The 12,450-nt window shown below is 45.9% G+C and overlaps 2 protein-coding genes across 3 annotated transcripts in view; one reads left to right on the top strand and one right to left on the bottom strand.

Annotated features, from left to right (window-relative positions):
• The window catches only part of LOC146063663 (protein Mis18-alpha-like), a 31,292-nt gene extending 27,662 nt beyond the window's left edge, over positions 1-3,630 (bottom strand). The window contains exon 1 of the mRNA XM_083176247.1: positions 3,352-3,630. Coding sequence (XP_083032373.1) covers positions 3,352-3,598 — 247 coding nt within the window. The 5' untranslated portion in view covers positions 3,599-3,630. The remainder of the gene's footprint in view (positions 1-3,351) is intronic.
• Positions 3,631-6,006: 2,376 nt separating this feature from the next.
• The window catches only part of CNST (consortin, connexin sorting protein), a 139,069-nt gene continuing 132,625 nt past the window's right edge, over positions 6,007-12,450 (top strand). For both annotated transcript variants that reach the window (XM_083176248.1, XM_083176249.1), the window contains exon 1: positions 6,007-6,187. The gene's annotated coding sequence lies outside the window, so the exon portion shown is untranslated. The remainder of the gene's footprint in view (positions 6,188-12,450) is intronic.

Below are 12,450 nucleotides of genomic sequence, written 5' to 3' on the forward strand. Positions count from 1 at the left end.
CCGGAATGGATCCGGCATCTAGTGTTCATTCTAGCACCCGTTATCTTTGAAAACCCATGCAGTTCCTCTTCCTTGCCTGGGGTGTCGCTGTCTGCGGTTGTGCTTCAAGCACAATGTGGTCTGTATATCAGCACTGATATGCAAACCAGACCTGTGCTAGAAACACCACAGCAGACAGCGACACCCCAGGCAGGGAAGAGGAACTGCATGGGCTTTTCAAAGATAGCTGGTGCTAGAATGAACACTAGGCATCCATTATTCAATGCAGCAGCCAAGTCCGATGTTGGATTTGGCCACTGATTGATACTCACCCAGCCGGCACAGGCAGTGAGTGAGTGCAGCGGCGGGAGCTGGGCTGGGTGAGCTGTTCTCACCCACCACGGCCGCGCCGGTGGGTACGGGAGGGTGTGGTGTCAGCGGACAGGAGGATGGCGCTGTGTAAGCTGCTGCTGCTCACCCAGCGCCGTCCTCCCTGCCTCAATCCGGCATTATTTTAGGTCGGTTTGAGATTGGCAGAAAAGTGTTTCCTTCAAAAGCAGGTGGATTACTGGCTATTCCGTCAATCCACCTTCTTTTCGCCATGTCGAAACATTTCAACCTGCCAAAGATGTTATACAGGACTCAGTGTGACACAAAGTAAATACTAAAACATCACTTCTGGTGACTCAGGGATGCCATGACAGGAAGTGAGGTCTGTCTGTATGGATTGGCATCTGAGCAGGTTAGGAGAGCAAATGTATATTTATGTTGTTTGCACTATATGATGTATTGTGCGTCCTGTTAAAGGGGATGCCAGACCCCAAAAATGTTGACCTATTAAAATGCTGCCTGCTTTTTGTTTGAGAGATATAAAACATAGAAATCTAGGTACAGAACCTCATCTAAAAACAACATTATGTATCGCAAGTTGGACTAAATAATTAATCCTAATGCCGTATTATACCACTTTCACACTGCCAAAATGTTTCAAAAACTTATCAGTCAACCCATTTAAACCCCTGAACACGTTTCAAGGCAGAATGCAGGGGACAGCCTATCACAGGTCTGTAATCTGTTGTTTTTACTAAATAACATTTCAGAGCCATTCTCACTGCATAAAAAAGCGGCTGTGAAACGTGTAGGACTTTTTAAACGTTTTGAAATACCGGTCATCTTTAACCGGTAAATCAACTCTGGCACTTTCCCACTGCAGCCTTAAATGTTTTGAAATGGGTGTAAAGTGCAGTGTGAAAGGGGTATAAAGGCCCCCATACACTAGGGCGACTTGTCCTTAGGACAAGTCGCCCCCGACTTCCCCCTGAGCTTCCCCAGCTGCTCCCCGGGGGAGCTTGATTAGATTGGCACTTGATGTGCCATTTTTTACATGTGATAAATCGTCTAGATTTATCACATGTAAAAAACCCGGGGAGCAGGGGGGGGGGGGCTACAGAGCAGGGCTGCTGTTGGTTGCAGGGGGGGGGCTGGGAATGCTGCGGGGGACACAGGCGGCATAGAGCCGGGCAGAGGGAGCCGGGAGCTGTCAGTGCTAGAAAAAAAAGCCTATACAATGAATGAACAGCCTGTGATTGGCTGAGCGCTCTCTCAGCCAATTGCTGACTGGCTGAGAGAGCGTTCAGCCAATCACAGGCCGCCCATTCATTGTATGGGCTTTTTTTTTTTTAATTCAGTGCTGACAGCTCCCGGCTCCCCCTGCCCGGCTCTATGCCGCCTGTGTCCCCCGCAGTGTCCCCAGCCCACCTGCTCCCTCCACCGCCGCGCCGCGCCGCCCCACTAGGTCCCAAGTCGGGTGGTCGGACGTGCAGCAGGTCCGACCACCCGACGCAGATCCGATGCGCATGGGACCGCGCATCGGATCTGAGGGGACATCAAAACTAGCCGATTTTGGTCCGATTTCGGCCAGATCCGACTGATCTGGTCGAAATCGGACCAAAATCGGCTAGTGTATGGGGGCCTTAAGTCTGCACGACAAAAGCTGATTAGAACACCTACAAAATAAAAACAATTTAGAAACCAGTCCCAGGTATACATATCTGCAATAAAAACGTGATCATCCCAAGTAAATAAAAAAAAAAAATATAGCCATCATCCCACTGGAAATGCATAGAAAATGGTGGCAGGACTCAATATTGATATTAGGATGCTGGTTTCCTTATTAAATGATATGGCCTTGTTGTTACAAACCAATGCAGATGCTACATAAATGCTGTAACTTTTATTGAACTATAAAAATATAATTTAAAAGCTTTATGTGCTTGCTGTAGTTTATAAATTCTAAGTTGACATAACAAAAAAAAAAATTACATCTAGGGAGGTGTGAATAGCAACTACAGGCAATCATCTCGATCATCCCTTTTTGTGATCATCCTTTTAGTACATCCCATAGAGCAGGGATGGAGAACCTTCGGCCCTGCAGCTGTTGTTGAACTAAACATCCCAGCATGCCCTGCTACAGTTTTGCTATGTGGCCATGCTAAAACTGTAGCAGGGCACACTGGGATATGTAGTTCAACAACAGCTGGAGGGCCGAAGGGTCCCAATCCCTGCTGTAGAGGCTCACTCAGTCCCAAAGGGTGGAAGGTTTGCAAAATATTAATCCATTTTGCTTTTTCCTCAGGATGGATGGCAGTACATCATAATAAAGTGCTGTCACCTGGGAGATGGGGAGGTAGAGATTACAGCCCCCCGTACGGTCCAGAGCGTTCATGTTTTTACTACATCCCCGAATCACACTGTCCTTACCGGTCTCTCTGGTGACAGGTGTCACAGGCACCCCCACTGTACAAAACATTTCCTGGACCGGACACTACAAGGTCCGGTATAACAGTTTAATGACTGAAGCCTGTCCGGTCTGTCGTTTCATGCTCCGGTTCTGCAGCCGTCCCTTCCAGTGCTGGGATCCGGCTGCAACCGGGCGGCCGGGCCGTGGCCATCCCGTGTGAATAGACACAATCGTGTCCATTATTAACTACGGTGTGTGCGGCGCAGCTTTTTGCCGTGCCGGGTTTCACTGCCCGGCAGGAGCGTGTGAAATAGCCCTTACCCATTCCTGGTTTCTATCGCCAAAGTAAAACATTATAGCCCTCCATTATTTACATAAGAATTCCTTGCTCATGTTGGTTGATTTAGGAAACGATGGCCATATTACCAATGTGTCCCTGCAATAACTCTGTCCCCATGCCCCCTCCACCTCTCTTCCATTTACAAGATATCAATTTCAATACCATAAGTCAAATGCTGCGCCCATCTCATCTCCCTTACCCAAACAACAAGCAATTTATGCACAAGCAATGACAGTTTCCTTCTTGTACAGAAGCTGCTCGGAACTGCACAGCCCCCCGATCCCCTTCTCACCACTTAGCAATATGAGGTTATCGCCAACGTGATTTTCCACGAAATTCTGCGAGTCCCCCAGCGGAAGTCGGCATTTCCCGCACAGGTACACGGCGGGCTTGCTGCTCCTCTGGATATAGGTCATCATATTGCCCTGCGTGTCATCTCTTATATCTTCCATAGCGACTGCTGAGAGCGCCCGGCCACAGCCACAATGACTGTTCGCCTGCAACAGCGGGAGTGCTGGGACAAGCGTGTAGTGTACCATGTGACCGGCCTATAGCCAATAGGAGGAGCCAGCGAGCGAGAAAGGGAAACCGGAGGGTTGGCCATCGGTGCCTTTGCCATCGATGGCAAACGTGCACATGGCCATCGATAGTGTAAAACTATGCAATGGGTGACCATCGATAGTTTTACATATCGATGGTCATCTATTATGTGTGAGTTATTGGCCTGTGGGCCAATCAAAACACGTGGGGGGGGGGCTTCGCTGATTTCGGGGGGCGGAGCTATGCTCCGTGTCCCAGCACTTGAAGAAAAAAAGAAAAGCAAAACATCGGTTTTGCTGTGCCATTGATGTAGGGAAACCATCTGGTTCTCCCCCATCGATGGCAAAAGTATTCAACATCGGCCACAAGCCATTGATGATTTTGAATCATCGATGGCCAACCCTAATCGGAATACGGGGGTTTTGGTGCTAACTAGTAACTACTAGTAATAATTTATGTAGTCTGTAATGCACATTGCATACCCTCCAACATATGAAGGTTGGAAATCGGTACACATTTGGAAAAGGGGCGTGACCAATGGCAAAGGGTCACGCCCTTTCCAAATGCGTACTGAGCATTTTATTTTATATATATATATATATATATATATATATATATATATATATACAAATAAAACACTCCCCTTACAAATATACAAATTAACGAGCACCCTCACCTCCCAACATGTGTGCTTCATTCTCAGTGTATCACAAAGTGCATCTGCCTTCAACATCTATCTCCAGTGCGCGAGGCTCCGCAGGCTGCGTGACGTCATGATGCGATGCACGCTGCCGGGACCTGCCGCAATGCACCACTGGGAATGGAGAGGGCGCCGGAGAGAGACCTAACCTGCCAGAATGAGTAGAATTAATTATACTTTCCTTCCACACCATGCCTATCTTTTAGAAAAGGAGTAGCCGCCTAAACCTTTAAAAAAAAATGGTACAATCAGTACGCTCTGATTTAGCCGGTATAGACCGTTAAAAACGGTACTGTACCGGCTACATCGGAACAGTTGGAGAGTATGATGATATATAGAGAGAGAGCATAACAGAATAAGCGTCACTCCAGGTCTGGTGAAAACAGATCAAACTTTACTGCGTATGTCTACACCGTTTCCCATACCACATCCGTGCAGGGAGGCTCTGTGCCCAAAACATTGTTTTTGCAACGCCTGAAATACATAGATGAGCAAAAGAACAAAACAAGAAAATAGGGATTTACAGTACAAATGCAAATTAGGACAAGTACGTGGTAAACCAGACAGTTGCAGCAGCGGACACTGAGGCAATTATAACAGTGGCAGAGATATATTCTTAGATAAGCACATGAGGAGAGAGAGCACTGCTCATTAGAGTTTACATTTTAAAGGTAAGGGGCAGACAAACTGGGGTGACACAGTTGGGATAGAAGTGGGTATACAAAGAAGGTTATCATGAGAAATGGTTAGATTTAATGAAGAACTGGGTATACCAGCCGTTTAAAGTTTTGTAGTGAGGTGGCAAGTCAGATAGGGAGAGGTATGCTGTGTACACACGGGGGAGATATATTGCTCAGCCATATATGGCTGAGCAATATATTGCTCAGTTTCTCCTGTTCATCAGCGACCAGAGATGGTCGCTGATGAAAAAGAAACTGTCTGGGGGAGCCCGGCAGTGGTAATCAGCTGGTCGCAGGAGCATGTTCCTGCGACCAGCGATCACCACAGGGGCAAAAACGGGAGCGCGCACCCGGCGATATATCGCCGATGCACACTCTCATTGCGGGCAATATGGTCGCTCAGCGACCATATTTCCTGCGATTTTGGACAAAATCGCCCCCGTGTGTACGCACCTGTAGAGAATTTCAGAGATACGGAGCACAACAGCCAAATTCCTGAAGGTGGGAATGGGAGAAAGTTTGCAGGAGAGGACAGGTGGGAGTGTGAAGTGAGACAAGGTCAGATGTGTCGACCTTCATTGTGTCGACCTTCATAGTATCGACCGTTATGATTCATACCCGGCTAAACCATAGATCATTTTCTAGTTTAAAACCATTGCCCATTAATGGTAAAGCCATCGCTGCTTAAACCTTTTTTATTTAGTTTCGAAGCCCTACATGGTGCTGTCCTGTCCCTGGAAATTAGGGCGAGTTGGCTGCTATGCGAAACCTGCGGTGTGCAGTCACTGGGATATATTGCATGTATTACAGGGGAAAGCGATCAGCATTCTTCTATTCATATACAAAACTTTCTTAAAAGAAACCGCATCAAAGATGCTGGCGCGCGCGCCCCCACAGGCAGGACAGCGACGCATGCGCACGCACTGTGGGAACAATGCTTAGTACGTCCTGATTATATCCGCCGGCGCTCCGTGTGCGTTCCACTTGGTGTTACCCGGCATGCTATGCGCGGCTGACTTCTGTTCCCCCTCCTACCTTGTCCGAGCTCCCCTCCCCGGGGGATGACGTGGGCCCGGGTGTGTCACGTGACACCGCCTCGGTGGCCTCGGCTGGTCTGTTATTATCATCTGGGTTGCTAGTAACTAGCAGGAGAGCGGAAACCCCGGAGAGGGGAGATCCTGGACATAACGGGCGACCAGTAAGACCTGGTAGGTCATCTGTGTGTATGTATAATGTGTCAGCCAGAGAGGGATGGAGGGTGCCATAAGAGCACTAGAGTGATGACTGAAAGGGGCAGCCTTTATATATGGTTCCAGAAGGAAAGGGAATCATCATCATCACCACCACACCTGTCACTGCCGGTTTATGCATCTATGTATTATTTTTCTACTTATTAGCTTGGAATGGAGTATTGCAAATAAAGAATGTGGAGTGACCAGGAGCAGAACGTTACCATACTGCCACATCACATACTGTATATACCCGGCGGTGCTGGGGTATTTATCAAAGCTAAACTTGTGAACGATACAGTACCAACAAATCTGCTCCTGTCATTTTTCAACCACTGGCTTTAACATGTAAAATAGTAGCTGATTGGTTAGTATCTATAACAATTGTATCTAAAGCCTTGGTAAATAGCTCCAATGGGTTGAAAAACGATTCTCAGAAATGTGTTTGTACATGTTAAAATACGTCATTTATATTAGAATTTTACTGTCTAAATGATTTCCATTCTATATGAGCTGTTATTGATGTGTTTCTTGTACTTATGAGAAGCATCTACTACAAGCCAAACGCAATTGCTGCTGAGAAGTGCAGATGAGGATGTATGAAATGACAGCTGTCTGTGGTAGTGGAGAATTAGAAGGAATATTCTTTTGCAATTTCTAAAATTAGATATTTATGTCCGTCCCCCCCAGCTCATGTTTGGGATTAATGTATGCAAAAAGAGATAGTACTATTGCTGACCTGATACTGAATCTGCTGTACGTTGTCATAAAGATTTGTTATTAACATACCAACTGATGCCGATAACACATTACCCAAATGTAATAACGCAATGCCAAGGAAGTGGAGGATGTTAAAGAGCCGGGTAGGTCAAACTACAGTTATATTTCCTATAAGCTTATGAGTATGTCCAGGGCTGGGTAATTAGACCCTTGCTGGTACCCCAGGCTGGTGAGTTCCAGGATTGAAGAAAAAATTATATAAGTTAAAAATTTTAATAAAACTGCCAGTTGGCAGCATTATGTGTAATATTAGATCCATCCCTGGATAAGCAGATTGTCCTAGTTCTTAGTTTTGGTGTACCTGCGATGCAGTAACAGTGGTGGGCAGTTTGACTGGTTATATCCTTCTGCTCTTCTGGAGGTTTCTGCCCTCACTGAGCTCTGCTTATGACACCTGTGTTCTGGTTTGGGTGTATCGTCCCAGTCACAATGCCAAACTGGCATTGGGGTGTGGCATGCTGTTATTTCTTTCCTTGTAAAGCAATGGAACACATGAAACACAAGGAATTCCAATGTATTTACTATATTACTTTATCAGTGGTTGCACATGTATCAATTTGTATCTGGTGGATTTTGTTTCCTTTTCACAGCCAGTTGAATCATTTTTATGGAACAGATTGGTGCTGATGAGAGCCATCTGGATATTTTTTTTCTATTGTTGAATGTTTTTTGTTTTTGTTATGTATGGAGTATGTGGATTACAATTTGTTTTGCAAATTTATGTGTATGGCTTTTTATTTTTCACCTTGTATCGTAAATATTATTCAAGCATGCACTGCATTTAATGGCCATTGCTTACTATAGCATCAGGAATGACCAGAATATTAACATATATGAAGTGGGTGTGAGAAACATTCCTTTAATCACGGTCTACAGTTATGTACCTCACAATATTTTATTGCTTCCACCTTAAGCAGTTTTATATTTTCCTGTCCATTGAGCTGTAATTAATTAACTCAACAAACAGGTTAGATTGAATTGAGTCTCGTGGCATTTCTAATTACAGGATATACAGAACCTAAAAATAAAATGGGAGAGCCGTCATAGTGTATTATGTGCATACAGCATCTTAAGCTTTAAATAAGGTGCCACATTATTACATACATGTAATAGTCTTATCTGACAACTCTTTCCAATTCCAAAATGCTTGTTACCAGGAGTATAATCTACAATAAACATACTTTCACTATGGTACAATATTATAAAACAATATAACTGTTTGTACTAGAGGGGAGGGTATAGCGGGCTCCCACTGTGGGGCAGATTTATTAAGCTCGGTGAAGTGATAAAGTGTCTGTGTTTTTTTTTTTTACCACTGGCCATTTTTCAAACCAAGCCTGTAACTTCACAGGTAGGAGCTGATTGGTCGGTGATAAAAACCAGACACTTTATCACTTCACTGAGCTTAATAAATCTGCCCCTGGGTTCCTTATGTTTAAAGACTTTTACCTGCCTTTCAAGGTATTTTTCAGGGACATTGGATCTATTCTATAAAGCACTGATCAATGTTCTTCCATCAAACATGTCGGCCATCTAGGTGACATCAAGAAGTAACTGAGCGGAGCAGTGTAAAACTTCAAGATTAACATTTTATTTATTCTTCTTTACTTAGAAATCCCAGTTGTTACAGGTTTTTCATAATCAAAGTCTCTAGGATCTGATATATCTGGGCATAGGGCCTTATTCAGGTTAATTGGCAGGGCTGTGTGTGTTTAGTGGCAGTAACGTAGCATTATATGGGAGTGTCCCAGAATCCGCAAATCGGCGTCCTCCTTCTCCTCACGGCCATAAATTTAGACTTACTCGGTGCCGCAAGCAGGGAAAAAATCACTCTATGATGAGTTCCCCCCCCCCCCCCCCCTCTTGTGCACGGCAGCCATGCACAGTGGTTCAGATCTGAATTTCTCCCATACTGGGACATGTAGTTTCATAACAGCTGGAGAGCCAGAGGTTGGCCAGGCCTTTTTCAGGCGAAATCAGTATCAGATTGTGTGTGCTCTGCTTCATGCAATTCCTTAAATAGGTTATAATTCATTTTTCAGTAGAAAATCTACAGGTATGGTAAGATCAATAGTTTCTAGTTTAGTGAAATTTCGGAAAGATTATTTGCACTCCGATGTTCAAATGTATACATTATTTTTTTTTAATCTAGATATTGTAGAACTATTCTGTTGCAAACACCCAGTCAAGTTTACCAGTTTTATAGTTGAACTAATGCTCTAAACCAGTGGTTCCCAACCTTTTTTCTGTCCCGTACCCCTTGATTAGGCTTTTTATTGAAGAGTACCCCCTCTCAATTTGAAATATAGACAGTACTTACAAGTGGAGAGGAAGTGAGCGGTATGCGTGTCCTTATGCATGTCCTTATATTAAGGAGTAGCGAACAGGAATCGTGCCCTTCCATGTTTGGCCGCTGGTTGTGTATAGTCTCCAGGGTTCCCAAACCTGTAGGATTAATGCCGCTGCTTCTTCCACCCGTGTCAGTGCAGGGCAGATGATCACTGATGTCTTAGGGCATCGTGGGTAGCTCCCAGTGGATTGCTGGTCAGGAAAAAGCACAATGAGACGCTGATGACGCTGATGACAGAACCATAAGTGACACAATGTGGTTCTTCTCCATAGCAATGGGTCTTCTTCTGCCATCAAACTACTTTTTTCATCTTCTGCCATTGCCAATATTATTTTGAAGTACCCCCAACTGGTCTGCAGAGTACCCCCAGGGGTACTAGTACCCCAGGTTGGGAACCACTGCTCTAAACTAAAATAAACTCACAAGCCTCATGTAGACCATACACTTAAGAGATATTGCATCCAATCATTTGATTTCAACCACATTTGTTTGATATATCAAATGATTTTATGCACATTTTAGGGACCAGGCGACACAATGCGCAGGCCTGCCGGTCGAATGTCTCATCAATATAGTATGTGCTGCACATAATATCTATCTAATTGCAGGAGCGATCGCATGTGGCTTTAAGCCCCGTACACATGGGGGGAGATATATTGCTCAGGAATATATTGCTAGGAGCAAGCTCCTGCGACCAGCGATTACAATGGGGCAGAAAATGGGAGCGCGCACCCGGCGATTTATCGCTGGTGCGCACTCCAATCACTGGCAATATGGTTGCCTGCGACCATATTCCCAGCGATTATAGCCCCTATCGCCCACGTGTGTACACAGCATTACATTTAGTAGAGTTGGCTAGCAGAAATGTGCCCTGTTCAGATGCTCTAAATAGCACATTTTGTGCCATGGCAAGTTGAGTTTAGCCTCAATACATGGCTAAACCTGGTTCATATTGGTGTAGCAGTTAATAGACACTTGGAACAATGGAATTGCTCCTTTGGGCACCCATTAATTATGGAGGCAATTAGAATAATTGAATTCCTGTTCTAGTGTCAGTAGCCACTTTAATTTTAAGATAAAGACTGTTTAGTATATTATGGAAACATTCTAAAGCTGGGTACACATTAGAACAGGGCTTGTAATTTTTTTTTTTTTAATCTAGGAGCCAGGATGAAAGGGTAGGAGCCAGAAAAACTAAAAATAGGGACAGTGAGTGCCAAAAAGTTACACCATAATGCCTATTCCACATGTCACACACCCAGGGATTAAAGTGGGCCGGAACGGGGCGGAACTGAGTTCCGGCAGTTGTAATTGAAGCCAGAACTCAGTTCCGCCTCCTTCCGCCCACCGTGCACGGCCACAATTATATTTAAATTTCCTCCAGCAGGCTGGCTCATATTAGAGCTCAGCCTCTGGAGCCCGCCTAGCATCCCCCTGCCTCCGCAGCAGCCTAGCACACTGTGTACGGCTACCCCACCAGCCGCCATCTGGACACAGTGTAGCAGTAGCACCTCCACCTGCTTTTTTCCTGTGACTGGGCAGCTGTCAGTCAGTCAATCAGAGCTTGCGGACTGGCTCCTGATTGGCTGCCAGACCCAGAGTCAATCAGAACTTGTGGGCTGGCAGCCAATCAGGAGCCAGCCTGGGAGATATGATTGGCTAACGGCAAGGGGATGAAGAGACTGGTTATGTGCTCCCCTCCGAAGGGAAGCGTCAGTGGAGGAGGAGGAGCCAGCCAGCACTTGTGGATGACACGGACTCTCCTCTCCCTGACAGCAGCAGCAACAACGGTGAAAAAAACTTTTTTTTGATGCCTTTGTGTATACACACACATGCCCTCATTCAGATTCTCATAAGCTGCAAACATCGCAGCTTACTGAGCGTCTGAGACACCCCCTGCGGAATACCTGCCCGCCACTGAATACCCTTGGTACCATGTAAGGGTGACATTAGGGGCATGGCTTATTCCAGGTGTTAGGTGCTAGGGGTGTGGCCCACAAGTGTGGGTGTAGATGAGTGAGTTTCACCACCTCCCTTGGACCACTTTAAGCACTGCACACACCCATTACATATTATGCCACAATGGCCATTACACATTATGCCATGCACCGTAATACCCATTGCATGGTATGCCAAACATGTAATGCGCATTACATATAATACCACACGCCGTAATGCCAATTACATATTATGCAACATAGTCGCTTAGGTGCTGCTTACCTATATGCTCATTGCTATGGGTTTCTTGCTTGATGCCAGGCAGATACAGAAGAAAATGATGGGGGGAAGGGTAGAGATGAACAGGGAGAGGCAGGGGGTGTTGCGGAGAAAATGGATGACAAACGGGGTGACTGACAGGAACAAGCAGTGGGTAATAGGGAGAGGGTGATAAAAAGTTGGTGAAAGGGATAGATAGAGGGTGAGAAAGAGGATAAGCAGTGAGTAACAGGGAGACTGATGGAAAATGGGTGAAAGGGAGAGGCAGTGAGTGGCAGTGTGAGAGAGGGAGAGGAGGAGAGAGGCATCACTGTTTAGACCCCTCTCCCATTCCCCATCCCCTCTCCCAATATAAGCAGTGCTGTGTACTGTACCTAAACGCTGGCAGGACTGTATAAACGGCAGTGTTTATACTGTCAGGACTGGCAGCAGCGTCTTGAGTCCCTGCCACCAGACATGTAAGCAGCGGGCCCTGCGGTTTGTTATACTTTTTCGATATTACAGCCTGCAGAGCGGTGCACAGCTCTTCCGGCTGCCACTGTATCAGAGCAAGTCCATGACGCAACTATTTTAAAAGCCAAGGTGGCTCGCATGCCAATCAGGAGCTACCACTGCAGCTCCGTGCTTGAGTTTTGAAATAGGTGCGCTGCAGACCTGCTCTGATACAGTGGCAGCCGGGTTAGTTGTGCACCGCCCTGTCAGCTGCTGCCACGCTGGCTGTTATATCTAACAGTATAATCCACCACGGGGCCCACTGCTGTCATTAATTCGAGCCACCACTCTGCTCGGGGGTTCTGCTTCCTGGCAAATCTGCTCACCAGGAAGCAGAATCTGGTCGCCGTGGCGACCTGGCGCCTGGGTTTTGTCGAACCCTGCATTAGCAAACATTTTTAAA

This window comes from Crinia signifera, chromosome 3 (assembly GCF_055691185.1).
Source record: "Crinia signifera chromosome 3, ASM5569118v1, whole genome shotgun sequence".
Lineage (NCBI taxonomy): Eukaryota > Metazoa > Chordata > Amphibia > Anura > Myobatrachidae > Crinia > Crinia signifera.